At 39.2% G+C, this 16425-nt stretch overlaps 1 protein-coding gene across 10 annotated transcripts in view; it reads right to left on the bottom strand.

Annotated features, from left to right (window-relative positions):
• Positions 1-16425, bottom strand: part of POU2F1 (POU class 2 homeobox 1) — a 117411-nt gene that overhangs the window by 77500 nt on the left and 23486 nt on the right. Inside the window, exon 1 of one of the 10 annotated variants that reach the window (XM_083820517.1) lies at positions 11188-11247. The exons of 8 other annotated variants lie outside the window; for them this stretch is intronic. In XM_083820517.1, the coding sequence (XP_083676643.1) occupies positions 11188-11218 (31 nt within the window). In that variant the 5' untranslated portion in view covers positions 11219-11247. Of the gene's footprint in view, positions 1-11187; positions 11248-16425 lie in introns of those variants that run through there. One more of the 10 variants, XM_083820513.1, reaches the window with a different exon arrangement.

Here is a 16425-nt window from a genome sequence, read left to right as displayed (position 1 = left end):
CTTGATAGCATTATGGTTGTCAATTACCTCATCTACATAATTTATGTGAATGCAGAAGTACCGGAAGCCTTTTATTGGTGTGACATTGGAAACACTCTAAATTGACAAAGCCGTAGCTGCATCCCCTCTTTCCCTGGCTATACCTTCTTTAGGGTGATACCAGCACTCAAGTGACCCCACAGTTAGCAAGTTTCATGAGTTCAGAAAACTGCGCAGCAGAAGCTTAACCCTCCTGAAAAACAATTTCTGCCTGCTCAGCCCCCTAACCTGGATGACTCTGGTGTCAGACAAGTGCAATGGAGCAAATGCTACTGAGCGTAGGACTGAACACAAAATCTAGTTTGGTTTGAGTTGTTGTTTAAATCACAGCCTCACATTACGTTTAGATTTTATAGCTAATTCAATCTAATAGCATCCACCACCGGAACAGAAAGTTCTCCTTTTCCTTCCTTCCTTCCCCCAGTCACAACACAATGGCTCTACCACTGCCCTCACAGTGGCCTTGGTGCCTATCTAACCAGAAGGACAAACAATTTGACCTGGTGATCCAGAAGAAAATTAACTTGATAAAAAGCTAAAAGAAAATTACTTTCTTTCAAATTAAATCAGAAACATGTTAAGTCAACGTGAAAACAGACACAAAGGACACAGAAGTGGTCTGTCCCTTCAGTGGCATCAAACTTACAAAGATTATTTTATAACTTCTGCATGAAGGTGAAGAGAGCAGCTTCCGCAGGGTGATGGCTTACCACTGTTATAAGGAGGCCATGCTCCCCATTTGGATCTGCCACCGCATGTAGCTATGTTCTGCTGGCTTGCAGTAGTGAGACCCTTCCAGAAGGGTACACAACTTGCCAGAAAGGCAGAAGAATTTCTAAGGGGAAACAAGGAAATGCAAGATGAAGAGTCTAGAGGCAAGGAGTAAGGGTAGATGTTACTCCCCAGTTCAGCTTCGGAGAGCTCTTACGTTGACTTAACTATGTGTAGAACCACAATTCAGTACACAGACTCCTCCTTCTGAAACAGCAGTGTATGGTTATACTGTAAGGTCTGTAAAGAATGGTGTTGTAATCAGACATACAAAGGAGTCACCGCTCAGGTCACCATCACACATCCATAGTTCAGAGCAGCTGCTGCTGGTAGCCAATTGCTACCTTCTTTGGCACATTAGCAGCAGTACATTATAAAGTTAGCTTTCCTCTCAAGTAAAGCACTGGACTGTGATCACCCAGAAGTCTCACACTGCAAAACACACTTGCAGTCTTATGTTCTCAGCTTCCTTCACCTACAAGGCAATGTGCAAAAACCAATGCATCAAACAACGCCAAGAGAAAGCCACAGCCACATCAACACATTTTGTCAACACTGACTCAGGACAGTTGAAGCAGTGTTCATCTCTTAGAATTACTAGTTAGATTTTATCGATCAACAGCTGAAAGATAAGCATGTTCAAGATCAGTTGATATACTGCTCTGACTGCAGGAAAAAAACACACAAGGTTGAGTTCTGTCAACTCTTTCCACCAACGGAGAATGAAAAAACATCCTGGAACTCCACTTTTTTCTGTGTTGTTTCTACTACCTACCATGGTAATGAGGAACAAGATGACAGAGCCCAAGCCATAGAAATATTTACCGTGGGTTGAACCGAGATCTGATACATGTAATGTTCTAATGGAGAAAGCTGAAAAAAGTTGGCACAGCACTGCTCAACTTCAGAGTTTTCCTTAAACTCTCAGTCTATTTGCACTTTAACAAAGAAATCCTTCAAGAAAATATAGGTGGCTAAATATCGTTCTCACATTTTGCTCAAGTTATACAAAGCTTTTTCCCCCCTTGAAACGATGCAAGACAGAAGCGTTAAGAAAACACAGGCAGTAGCAATGTAATTCAGTGGGCAATCAAACTAGCAAAGGTTCTTCTCTAAAGTACTTGCCTCTTGCAGTTTTTTCTCTAACCAGATTATGACTGAAGTAAGAGCTTGTCCCTTTTGGTACATCAGGGACTCCACCTACAAAAAAGCTGTTCTACGTGTCCTCATTTCCAGGAAAGTTTAAATCTGCATCACCCCAGAACAAGAATCCATGTGGCAGAGAAGCCATCTTTTTGGCAAGTGTTTCTTTTGGCAGCCGTGTCTTCTGCAACACGTTCCATGCCCCTGCACTTGCTTCCACCCCTGCTCTACTCCCTCGGTTGTGCCTGTGTGATTGCTTGTACTGCCTCCCAGGAGCAGGATTAAAGAATTGATCCAGGTTGAAAGTAACTGTACAGTTCACCATACAGAAGAGTTGTCTACCCTAAGGGCATGTTCTATAAATACTCACTATAGATTAAGGATGAGGTTCTGATTTCATGAGCTTCTGCTGCAATAAGCATGTTTATAAGACACCTCTTCCCTGCATTAATGTTCTGATAATTGATGCGACTTCCATTCTTACTGAATTCCTTCCCTTCATGGGAGTAGTAGCAGAATTTCTTCTATTTGACCACCTACTAGACAATGCTTAAGAAACCAGTTGCCTCCTTGAGGCATCCATGCCCCTGTCAAATGTAAACTAGTGGACAAGGGATGGAAAAAGTTATGAGACGAGATTATTTGATCATGCTGACTGTCGATCCCAACTTTCTTTGGAAATCAAGCGTAAAGATAACCCCGCCAAAAAATCCTGTCAAACTGAGGTTTAATAAAGCTTATAGGGTTTCAGTATCATATTTAAATTAGAGCTTGTAAACAGGTTTACAACAAAAATATATTCCCAAAGAAAGAAAATCTCTTGTTAATACATCATTTTTCCCTGCCACCTGGAAACTATGTAAAGGCGTACTCACCCTGCTTTTAAATCTCCTATTTTCTCCCACTCTGTAACATACTGCACATGTATTCCATAGCCACTCAACCTCAACTTGAGGGACAGGCCACTCTTAAATCTACCTTGTTTGCATCATAAATGCTCTGTAAACCAAGGTTAAGGTGCAAGAAAAATCTTGATCTCAAAGTAGATGCAAAGAATGCAAATGCTTGAAATTAGGACTGAAACAGCATGTGCTCTAGGACAAGCCTCAGAGATCCAGCTTTGTACAAAGGGAAATGCTGTACTCAAATTTAATCAAAATCTGCTGGACGCAGCAGTTGACTCCACAGCTCTGGTGATCTGAAAAGTAGTTTGATTAGACAGGGAAATAACTATTTTCAAGTCCTAACTTCCATTCTTCACTACTTCCCCACCTTTCCCCATGAAGGAGGAAATTTCCACAAGCAGAACTTTTCCAGGTTCCTCCTCAGGAAATTCTCTCAGATCGAATAAGAGAGCTGCCATCTGTTACATGGAGCAGCAACACACCTTTTTAAGTAGCACATGCTGAAATGCAAAAAAAAAAAATCATTTTAATTTTAAAGCAGCACTGCCACTTTGAACTTCTGTGCACATCAAACAAGCTCAAAATGCATTTGAAGAAACAATGTCTGCAACTTCAACACACACGTTTCCAAAAAGCCTGGACTCCAGTACAGCTTGCATAAACAAACGTAGCAGGAGTGGAGGAGGCAAAGCTGTCCCAGTAATGCTGTAAGTATCTGCCTCGCAACAGTTTGGTTCTGTGCAACTTTCTCCACCTGAAAAAATACTGTTGTTACCACCTATGAGGAAGGCAGGCTACATTACGTTTCATATAGTATATATACATTATGCATTGTTTCATGCACCAGTAAACACTAAGTAGCATTTCTGTTACTTTAATAGCATTTAGCCCATTTGTACACAGCATACTTCCAACCTGCATCATTAGTCCTGATTTCCCTATGAGCAAAAACGGAACATTTTAAGTTTTTTGCTTAATATCTACATAGGTTCTGACTACCTGAAGTCCTATTAACTTTGCTCTGCAACTGCCTAATAAAATTGCTGAGCAGCTTACTTCAGGCAAAGCAATACAAACACTGTATACAATATATACTTGTTTTATATTTGGAAAATTGCTCAAAGTTGCATGAGTTGGGTCTCTTTTACTATGAATAACAGATTTTACAGGTATGAACGGCATACATCACTATTCCAGCCCAGAAAGCCTTGATTTCTTAAAATTAAACAATAAAGTGAGCATTTAAAGCTCTCCCTTTACTACTATCACCAGTACCTTTCAACAGAAAACAAGATACCTCTACTATCACAGAACACAACCAGATATGCACGTTTTCTCCAAGAAACAAAATACACATGGCTCTGCAGTCTTCATTGGATTAATTTTTTCTCCACCCTTGCCCTGTGCAAACTCCAGCTTGCTTTAAAGCAAAGACCTTTATGGTTTTAAGTCCCTGGAGATGCTGAGAAGGTGTTCTCAGTGGAGCAAACTTTTCCAGAGAAATCACACTTTGATTTGAGAGAATTCATTTCTTTTGGCCTTTGGGAGCACTGCAAGTCGCATGTATTTGTTCAAGTCTTTACCTAGCGAGAGCAGAATCCCTTCTAGGCTTTGTCAGGTTTGTGCTGATCTTGCAACATCTGGCTGTGTATGGCTATATTGTTCACATTTTTAATTTTGTGCATCAAGGAGCTTCAACCTAATCTTTTAAATAAGTGTTTATCAGTTCTTTAAAACAGGAACTTAAGAGAAACCTTCAAAAATACCAAAACACTTACAGAGTTTAAATATATCATTTTGAATAAGAAAGAAACAGTTGATTAGTTTATAACAAAAATATCCAACTAGAAAGTCACAGCGAGGTAAAGACTGAAGTGAAGTGGTGTGTAGGCACATGAAACATTTCTAATATTGACAAAAAGATCACAAAAGGCATTAGCAGACACAAAAGGTATCCCAAGTGGCACAAAAACAATTCTATACATTTGAAATATAAAATGTTATTATTCAGGAAAAAAGTAAAAAAAGTAAAAACAATGAAACAAAAAATAACAGACTGCAGAGGACGGGAAAAAGTTAATTTAAGAGCAACCCTTCCATTTTGCACAGCCACGAACATCTCATCTCAAGCACCTACAGTATAACTGCTCACATAATTAATTCAGCCTAGCAGTCAGAAACAGCAATACTGAGACACCCACAGTTCAGCATCAGTCTACGCTTCGCTGTAAGGAAATTTTTCCTGAAGACAGATGCCACCCGGAGGAACAAAACCAGAAAAACAATCCACTGCCTGACCAGAGGCAACGCAGGGAGAGATTAGAACTGCGAGCCTTGCTCTCCTCCTGAGACTTCCAGCCTGCGCTCGCAGAACAAACCCACGCAGCCGACAGCAGTAGCAATTTTCTGAGCTGAGACAAAGCAAAGCCACACTGTGGCTACAAGACAAGCAAAAGGAAAAAGCAGAACGGCCTCTCGGAAGGGCCTCACGGAGAAAGCATACGCATCGCTCCTAATGACAAGCACAACCGTGAACGCTACTTCTCAGTACCTCGGATCACACAAGTGTTCAGTGCACACCGGTGAGCCAGGAGACAGGGGTTTTTACTAACTGTAATTTTTATTTTTGAAGTAGGTTGTCAGCAGTGGTTCTCTGTTTAGGAAACCTGTGTTCTCTCTGCTGAGAAAATTACATCTGCTGGGGAAAGGAACTGTTGGGCCGTGCCCATGCCTCCCCTTGGAGAGCTGAGCGCTTACATATAACAGTTGATAAGCAGCCACAAACATGATAGCTTCATTTCCTTTCTACTTTCTTACATTGTATGTTAATACACAGCAGGAAATGTAGATCTATTTGAAATAGTAATTCATTCTGTTAATTAAGCTATCCAAGTACAGATATGTCCAGAGAGGTTGCGGAGTTTCCTCCTCTGAAGATATTCAAATCAAAACCCTCCTGGATGCCATCCTGCACAACGTGCTCTAGGTGATCCTGCTCGGCAGGCGGCTGGACAAGATGATCTTCAGAGGTCTCTGCCAACCTCAGCCATTCTGTGATATCAAAAGTATCCACGGGGCTTCAATGTAAAATTACATTCTGCAGGACTGCTCTCTTCCAGTGTGGATACCATGCCCAGAAATGGATGAGGAAGACCCAGTACTTGCTTACAGACCGCAAATTCCAGGCAGCAATGCCGAAGTGCAAGCCATCTATACAATACCCCTGACTTCACCACAAATAGTCAGTTACTTCAACATAGCATTACAATATATACTCAAATACATAAGTAATTTAGAAAAGGAATCAAGGGAGGAAGCTGAGGTTGGGGGATCTTCCCTAAAAGTAAATCAGAGAACTGCTAAGTGGAGACAGTTTACGGCTCTCTAGGTGACAGGTTAGGACTATAAGAAGTACTCCACATCTAAAGACTTCTATTGAGAACAGATCTCTCCAACTTTTAATCACTACATACGTATACACATCCAAAAGTCAGTGCAACAGACTTTCCTGGGACTAAAATGAGGTTTAGACAGGTAGATGCATAGACAGAAGAAAGGATCTAACTTAAAGGAGTTAAGATTATGACAGTAGCCCTATCTTCTCTGTATAGACTGCTCTGTCATGGTAAGCAGAAGGAGGAACAGATCTGATTAGAATATAGGTTTCATGGCTTTCTTTGCTACTGTTGCTGCTTTTAGCATGAAATTGTAATGTAAGGGCTAATATTCCTAGAAGTGGAAAATCCTCATCTATGAAGAAAGAAATATAATGCTCACCATATTAACTTCGGGCATAGGAGACCTGGTTTCAGACCTCCCCACTTCTAATGTGCGGACAAGTCACGAGAAAATCCGCAGGAGATAATTAGGCACCAATTTTATCCTGATGGTACTTTTAACAGAGTAATTCCACACAAGAGAAGTGCTATATCTAAATACCTTTATGGACTTGCCCTTAGTGCCTCAGTTATTATCTGTAAAAATCCTTCCTGCCTCACAGGATATTGTGAGGAAAGATCACGAGGCTCTCAGATACTGCAGTGACAATGATCTAAAACAGAGATATATGGCTTGATTCCAATCCCAGAACAGAGAAAATCAGCTAGAAATAGTTCTGAGCATAAAGTCTTTAAAAATTTCCACATTCAGATGTGCAGCACCAGAAAGTGGAATGATAGTGAGATCAAATAGATCAGAAAGAGCAAGAATAGCCTAGACTGGGTCAATGAGAGTAGATAGGAAAATAAACATAAAAGATTAAAAATCACAGTTGGTGTGGGGTTTTGTTGTTTTCGTATTGGTGAGAAGTAACAACTAGGTTTCACTTTAAAACAAAACATGCAATCTTCAAAATATAGCTCACTGGATTTGACACCAGTAATCTGAATTAAGATGGTTGATTATACATTGACTTTATTTTGGAGACTCCTCAGACCTGGAAAAAAAAAGCCAAAAACTGTTGAGAACAGACATTCAAGTGACTAGAGACAAAGAACTCAAACTGACAAGATTAAGTCAGGACTAGTTTTATCAGTTATATCTAAAAGCTCCAGGACTTGATGCCACTGTCTCCATTTCAAACAATAAATGTATGAGGGATAAAAAGGAGAAAAGGATGCTATAGCAAAACAGCAATACCAAAGTCACAGAGAGGGAAAAAAAGCCACCATAGCAAGGGACAGAAGCCAGCACTGCCATTCCCAGAAGTCAAGGCGATGAACCTGTCTTAATATTCCTGATGACTCCAGAAACAGAAGTACACAGAAGATGATTCCTTTGATCTGATGGAGGATGGCATGTAAAAGAAAGCCAGGTCTCCAGTACCACAAGTTATAGTATGTCAATAGCTTGTGCTAAACAGCTGTGTGCCTACAGCTGTGTAGAATAGCTCAGACTAGTTTTGTCCTCCATAAAAGCAGACTGCAGTCAAAACAATGTTGACCAAGTACTTGTGTGCAGACGGTTACTGTATGTCCTTCAGAGTAAGTGGTTACCACGAGGTAATCTGTTTGGATGCCAAGTCCAAAGTCTCCTCTCTTCTAATGCTTAGTCAAGAAGTCCACACTATCATGGCAGAACACACAGGTAGTCCTTTCCTAAAGCACTAGAGCACAAAAAAATCACCAGAGGGGGACTACCGAATGTGGCTGAACTGTTGCTACACCTATTTCTAATTGTTTTCACATTTTATCTTGCCCATAGCAACAAAAACCTCAAGTGTAAGGTACACAACTCAGAGCAGAGTAGTAATAAACCTAGCAAGTTTTATTCAACATTCAAAATCCACCAAGCAACTCTGAAACTTCTCAAAAGTTCCTATTTCATGTTGCTGTCTGAAAAAAAAAAAAAAAGCTAAGTAGAATAAACAAGTTAAACAAATCTCCATACTGTAACTTAGAGCAAGCTAGTAAAGAAGAGTCTGTTAAAGTGGCAGAGAATTCAGAAAGCTTCTTACAGTTCACAGTGCGTGGAGTCTTGCTTATTGTTGTCTGCAAACCAAAGAATAAGCAGCAGAAAATTTTATTTGTTTTAACTCAATAAATTTTACATTTTGCGTGATGAGGATCAGAGTAGTTAAACAGCTTCAAAGCTCTACCAGGAATCTAATAAGAAATATTAGCCCTTTGGGAAGGAGTAGATGACGTAATGGACCATTTATCCTGGACTGACCCCGTGAGAATCTCAATGACTAGAATAACCAACCTCACATTTCAGAGCTGTGATAAGCAAGCCTTTCCTGAATGACTAAGAGTTCAAAACGAAGAGAAACCTGAGAAACTTCTGGTGGCACCAACACGAAAGAAATAAATTCCATTTTCACACTGTGGGAGAGAGTTATAGATATAGAAAGCCCTTTTAATCTCAGTACCAAACATCCAATCTGTAGGGCTGACTCACATATGGCAGCTTGGCACTAGTACTAAGGAGCATTCAGGACACCACAGACATGCAAGAAAGCTGAGATCTTGAAAATGTAACGGCAAAGTGACAATCTTAATGTCAACACAGCCCTTGTAAAAAGAACATAACCCGAAAACCTCTTTTAAAAGTCTCTTTCTGGGAGTTACAGGAGTTTAGGTCAAAAACAACCAAGAAAACAGCATGGAGGCTAGAAAGGCGCTTGGTGACGGGATGGCCACCTGCTTACGGCACCCTGTGATTGCACCATTGGCTCAGGCATGGGGGGCTGCCAAAAAACCTTTTCCCCCTCCATCTCTGCAGCTCCCTATCAACTTCAGAGACGCATGCTGTCAAGAGGATAGCAGAGATTGCTGCTCTGACTGAGTAAGATTCTTCTTTTCTTGGAGGATACATTTCAGCCTTATCAGGTCAGCAGCAGCAGATAACAGAACAGGCAGAAGTACACAACTGGTGGCAGAGAAGAGCAGCATCTCTCTTGAAGCAGTCAGAGCAGTGTTAGGTTCAAATCCACCTGAATTATTATCGGAAAACCCACAGTTCCACCAGTCCTGTGCCCCAGCTGTCACAATAGGAGATATAGCTGTATTTCAGTTGGTTGAAAGATTCCTATCTCCACATCATATTCAGTGCTTTTTGAAGCTAAGGCACGGATCTCAGCTGAAATCTCGTTTTACAAGCATCAGCATGGCGACACGAAAACCTCCTGAAGACATCACCGTTTCTTAAAAACATTCAGCTTATTTCAAGAACAGCAATAGAAGGAGTCTTTTCCACTGTTAGGTTCTACCTCAAGGCACTGGACACTGTAGTTGAAAATTTGGAGTTCATGTAAGTAACGAACTCTGTTTTGAGTAATTAAAACTAAGCCTCTTGATAGTATGTTATTTCATCACTTATTTCAAGAAGGCTTCAACAGGCAAAGTCCCTACTTCTACTATGTGTTACTGGGTTTTGTACAGAAGTTACCAGATAAAACTCATAAAATTCAGGCCATAGGCCTGTTTCATACAGACATATCATTAAAAAAACATAGTGGTCCCTTCTGGAGTTTAAATATTCAGTAGAGAAGCAGAGCTCCAACAGAACAATTAAGCAGGCTTTTCACATGTATGTTATGTGTTCTTACAGAAAAAAAGACAGTGATATAATCTGATGGAATTTGAAAGCACAAGGTTTTAAATTAGTGACAAATGGTGCACGGCAAGTGGGAGAAAACAGACAAAACAAAGGTTCATCTTCCAGTCTCAGACAGCTATAGCCACCGCTATTAATCACAGCATCCATACTTATCACAAGAGGTACTACTGCTACCTACACAGTATTCTACCAGAACATCTGAAGTTATGCATTTTGCATAAAATATGAATCAAAATAAGCCAATTCTGTAGTGCAAGTACATTAAATGCCAGCCTCGCTTCCCCCTGACACATACAGGGCAGAAAGCTAAATGGGCCAATTATAAGTGGACAGGGAAGTGAATTCAATTCCTTTGCAGGGATGCGGGCTGTGTGCTTGTATGGATGTGTAAAACCTTACTCCCATACAGGGTGGAGAGAAGTTTCACTAATTACAATCGATATGACTTATTACAAGATTTCTTATGCTACTTGATCAACAGGAAAAAAAAAATCAAACTTGCCATAAAATTCAGATTTCAAGGTGGATTTTCCTTGCTTTGTAATCTACAAAATAAATCAATTAAAGTCATTGTTGCTTCTTTAAGTGGCCTTGTTGACATTTTGTCTGGAATTACCAGAGTATATACTCATAAAAGCATATACTCCGTGAGGTGAGGTGGTAGCATTAAACAGCAGTGCCAAAAACAAAATAAAAATGCTATGGTATTTTGTTTTAATCGTTACATATTTAACTGTGTTATACAAACTACTAAAAATACTTTGTCAGTGAAAATGCAGAATTAAGAGATGAAAGCAGACAAATATCAAACCAAATAAATATACTAGAAAATGATTTATTTGTGAAGAAGCAGAAGTTGGGAGAACATAAATTACAAATTCCAGGAAATACTTGCCTGGAAATTGTAAAGCATACAACTTCGGCATGAATTATGCTATCCCATACAAATTATTTATGGCAGAGTTTTTGAAAGATGAAAAAAATCAGCTCCCCAAAGGTGTCTTAGGAACTACTAGGGAATATTGTCATTGAAGTACTAGAAAGTTTAGTGGCTGTTTTAGGCTTAAGGTACAGTGTTTTATACTAAAGTTTTTGCATATGGGTGATACTTTTCAATGCTATTTTTAAGTGTCACTTGATTAAGTTCAAATTTTAAACCTGTCCAAGTCTGAACCTTTGCTGGTACTTTTCACCAAAACTATGGAACAAATTGCTGTCCAAATCTTAAAGAAAAGATAAATCAGTAAGGCTTAAGAAAAGATTTCTATACCTTGAAAGTCTTGTGGCATGCATTTCCTCATAACTCTGATTTAGTCCTATTTTCTTGTTCCTTTTTGAAATAAACAGGAAGAAATTATGAACTTCAATGAGATATGCAAGTGTAGCAGGGACATAGAGACAACATGTTAAGAAGAAAAGAAAACATCTGTATTTCCTTCCCATTCTCTTCCACCTGAAATAAATTCTTTGCCCGCAGTTTGTCTTCTTTTCTGGAAGCATTTACACAGTATCTAATGCTATCCACCACCATGACTACCCCTGGGGCTTTTATGAGGGTGGGAACAATCAGTATAAGAATTACTAGGGACATCAAAGAGACAAAACATTTATTGAAGAGGGAAGAGGAAGAGAGAGTGTGAGGTAACGAGGGTCCTACTGTATTTACCTTATGTGCCAAGCATGTGGACAGCAATAAAAACCATGTAGGGAGCAATTTTGGTCAGAGAAAGAACACGGCAGCCTAATGGGAGGCCTTTGTTCTTCAAAAGGGTCTCCTTTTCCCCTTTTGTGCTTCACTTAATTCATGGCATCTGAGCTGCTCTTGAACTTGACAGACAGAGAGAAGGAGGGGGGAGAGATGGAGAAAGGGGGAGACAGACACAAAGAAAGAAAAAAGAAAAAAGGACTTCAAAGAGTTTTCCTTTGAAAATTCACTTGTGCTATATGCATTGCTGAAGGTTTTGGATTCAAAAAAGGGCAGAAAACATTTCATATAATTTCATCATGGGGATAAATTGTCCAGTGCTCTTATTAAGGAGAGGTAGAAGGAAGGAACAGAACAAAAAATATATAAATAAATAAGTCTCTGAACTAAGGAATATAAACACAATAGAATTATTCCCCGGGGTGCTTTTTATTTATTTTCATGTTAAATCTTATTCTCAGTGGATCCCAATACATTTATCAGAATCTTATCAAAAAACATCTGGCTTCCAGTAGTCACCTGAAAAGCATACATTTTATACACAGCCCAATCAGAATTCCCAGCACAGCGATTCCTGCTCGGACAGCAGCGAGAGCGCATCAAAATAACCAGCGCCATCTGCGGGGCGAGCTCACAGCCGAATACCGCCTGCATCCCTCCAGCAGAAAGCAAGACCACTCCACGCAAACTGCTCCAAAGCACCAGCTCCCCCCAAATGGTTTATCGTTACTTACAGTAAGAATCACCACATTAATTCTTCAAAACACAAAGCGCCTAGAACTCAGTTAAAAAAAAAAAATCAGTGTGCATCTGAGACAGACTCCCAAGTTTGGTCTCCTCCGCTTTAAATTGGTTGAGCATGCTCCACTAGCTCACCAACAGCAGTTAATATTAGCGCTCGTAATATATTCGGCTTTTCACCCTCTTTAAATATCCATGCCATAGGCAATACTTATATGAAATAATTCATAACTGCAGACTGCACTTTTCTCAAGCATCTTTTTTGTTCTCTCTAGACCACCACCTCCCCTCAGTACTGTGCAGCAACTACATGCATGCAATTTAGATATTCCTTTGTGGATTTTTATCTGTGATGTATATACTGAAAATGCTTGCCAATAATATTTGTAATAAAATGAGATTGCAAAGCGTACAGACAGTCGTGTGTCAATATCACAATAAATTATTAATAGTTAATCATTAAGTTAATTCCATAAGAGACCTCTAATGCATAGGGATCTTAAGTTGTCCCTTACTGACAATTACCCTGTCTCCTTACTGATTTACATATTCTGACAACATAAATGTCTACCTACAGAACACTATTTCCAGAGTGCAGAAAGTAGCATCCATAATGCAATGTACCTACTTGATAATGCTCTTCTCGTTACTTCACTACTCTAATTTGAGAACAGATCGCTTCTCTATCTGAACAAAAAAAGGTGGGATTAATTTAAAGATTTGGAGTTTGGGTACAGCTTACACCACTTTTCTTTCTTTTTTCAAATAGCACTATGAAGTGTCTACTTTTTAAGGATATGTATTTTGATGAGCTTGCACAATGCTAATCTTATTTCAAAATCCAAATGTGCAATTAGACTATGCAAGTTATACAAACATGCACATTTATACACTAACTCACAAACAAGTACAGCTCTAGCAGACTGCCAGTGCAGCCACGGACACAGCGGAGTTTAGCTATCGCTGTGCTCTAAGAGATTCCCTCTCACGTTGCCACCATTTTTATTGTTAAAGGCAGGAATTCATGTTACCGCTTTCGAACCTGTACAAATTCCTCACAAGATCAGGCATCTATTAAGAACTGTTTTGCCTCATGTACAAAAAATACGAGACTCGTTCACAGTTATCAAACTTAAGAACTAAGCCAAAAGGCATGCTGAGTTAAGGGTTTTTAACCCCAAGTCCCTTTTTTAAGATCATATATTTTGTCCCTTTGTCTGGAAAAAGAAAAGAGGCTTCCTACTTTTGTAGGTTTTCCTTTATGCATGGAACTTAAGTCTAAAATGACTGATAGCCTACTACACCACCCATAAGGTAACCTGGGAATCATCGTGAAATAAAGCCTGTAGAAATGTTGTTTCTTTAACAGAAGCTTGCTTTGTACAATTAAGAACTGTGTTTTCTGAAGTCATTCTGCTTTAAAAAAATAATTTTGGGGGAAATTCCACTACAGAGTTGCAGAATCTGTACCTATTATGTCAACTTTACAAGCTAGATAATGTATTTCAGATTATGGATACTAAGTAGAAGCAAAAATAGATGGAAGTAAAGAGCTTAAAGAGCAATTTAAGCAATTGAAGATAAAAATCAAATCTGTTTTGTGCAGCGCGAGTGCCTTTGAGTATTAATTACATTTATAAAACACTTTGAATACTGACAGTGTTACACCCATATGAAGCAGACAGCACTAGGATATTTACAGCGTACTAATTATAGAAATCTAAAATATCTGAGACTAAAACTAAAACTTTGGGGAAGAGTAGAAGCACTGAATCCAGAATTTCTACTGCCTTCTATAGGATCTGGTTTGCTCCCACACTTGTTTCTTCGCAAAAGGAAGTTTACCTTTGCCACCCAAAGCTCTTACCTGAAGACAACTGCAGTATCTGACTTGATGCTGGAAAGCATTTAAGATCTCACAGTTGGCAAAGAAAATACATTAATGATTACAGAGACTTCTGTTTCTGAGAATCCTCCTACCCTATTAAAAACAAACTATACATAAATATGTTAAAATTACTTTTATTCTACACAAACCCAGAATCTTGACCAACTTAAATGCATCATTCTGTGAACCCTAGCTTGTCTGCTAAGTTTTCATGTTATATTTGACTGAGTCTTTTCTTGTCCTCATTTTTAAGGACAACTTTAATAATGTTAACTCTTGAATGCCTGTCATGAGTCCATCTTACTGTCTTCCACCCCTAGGATCCCTCTCCTTCCCTTACTCGGTTTCATGGAAATCGCAGAAAATTTTCTAAATACTTCTGCTTTTCTGTCAAATTGGTTGAAATCAACCAAGATTTTAGAAAATTAATCAGGGGCCTGGAAACAAAGACACTCCACTAAAGAAACAAAGTTAAAAAATTCTTTCATGTAATACATTTCATGTTTCAATTCCTATAGAACATTTCCTCTTGCTTAAACCAAACAGTCCCAACAACCATATTTTGACAATCTCAGCTAAAAGCAGGATGAAGAACGTTTCAAGTATACGGATAGAAGACACCAAAGACAACTAATATCTATCATGACGGTACTGAGTGGCAGAACAGTCACAAACTAACTCCTTAGCAGACTGGTCCTAAGTTATTTTATCACGTGCATACTGGAGAACAAGGTGCTAAGCACATCTTCTGAAGAAAAGACACTTCTAGAACAAAGCTAATACTTAACATTTAGGGCAACAAGCAGAGTATAGTCATATACCATACTTGAACCAGTCATCAGAAAAATAGTTTATAAAGCAACCCAAATAAAGCACACTGCATTAATCCAGCATACAGATCGTAAAAAAAATTCATTCATCATGACACTGACTGGAGGCAGCAGTGTTATTATTTTAAAGTTAAAAAGAAATCTCATCTGTTTACTTTGTTAGTGCAGCTTCCAGGCATACGCTTTCAGAAAGGGAATGCATATATTGTATAAATAACTCTTGTAGAGTCTTCTTCCTCCTGTGATGTGCACAGCAATCACCTTTCTACTCAGAGACTTCCTATTCTCAAAGTCACTATGTAGATTATGTATTCTGTCTCCAACTATTTACTTCTCTTAATTGTGAACGTCCGCTGGGAATACTTCAGGGAAACTTCAAAGAACGCCTCCAGAAATGTTGCTACCAAAACCAGGTAATTGCTCTGGTATTTGGGGTTTAAGATACATCAGACTTAAAGGCTATACTAGGTATACGAAGGAAAAAAAAAAAGAAAAACCATCCACATCGCAATCATAAGAGCCCTCTAAATTCTCACCCTCTTTTTAAGTTTCTGATATCCTTTCCCAGTCAAACCAAAGTAAGAACTCTAGACTTTCTAGTGCCTACAGAAATGAAAACAGAACTGGAAGCAATTAAGCCAAATATCTTCTCATGCCAAAGATACTTTACCATATTGCTTCTTTATTTCTTCTTCTAAGATTTGTCCATTCAAAAGTCAGTATAAAAACAGTGTGGCCCAACAAGCAGCCAACAGCTATTCCCACCTTTGCAACCTTTTCCAGAAGATAAGAATGGCTCTTACAGAAGGAAATGCTGCCTAAGCAGCTTTTCTTACATGCACATTCTCATAGAGAGATAGACTTGCTACGGACATGAAGGAAGCAGAAGAACAGAGGGGAATCGCTGTATCAGTTCTTCCTATGCTATAAGGGCCACCAACTCGAGGTTTGTGGGCTAGAAGCCCTCCCTTTTTTGGCCTCTCCATCCCTCTCTCACACCAACTGCTGCTGCTGGAAAAAGAAAGGCTACTGTTTGAATGACAGAGCTGGGTACACTACTGCTTATAGAAACACAGGATTAGATAGCACTTCCGTCCCACAAATGAGGGGAGGTTTGGTACATATAGAGGACAGACTGTCAAGTAGTCTCAAACTCAGCCAGGGAGTTTACTTAAGCTTTCCAAATCCGATAAAGCAGAAAAACAAGGAACCACGTCCTTATCACAAACTGTCAAATCAAGCTTATGAGAACGGCAGCCTTGAGACCTATGGCTTCAGTGTAATCCAGAAGCTTCAGTTAAATGGTACTGTAAAAACTATACATTGTTTTACCATGTATTGATA

The sequence above is a fragment of the Anser anser genome (assembly GCF_964211835.1).
Source record: "Anser anser genome assembly, chromosome: 1".
NCBI lineage: Eukaryota > Metazoa > Chordata > Aves > Anseriformes > Anatidae > Anser > Anser anser.
The sequence above is the reverse complement of the archived record's forward strand: the minus strand, read 5'-3'. Positions and strand labels throughout refer to the sequence as shown.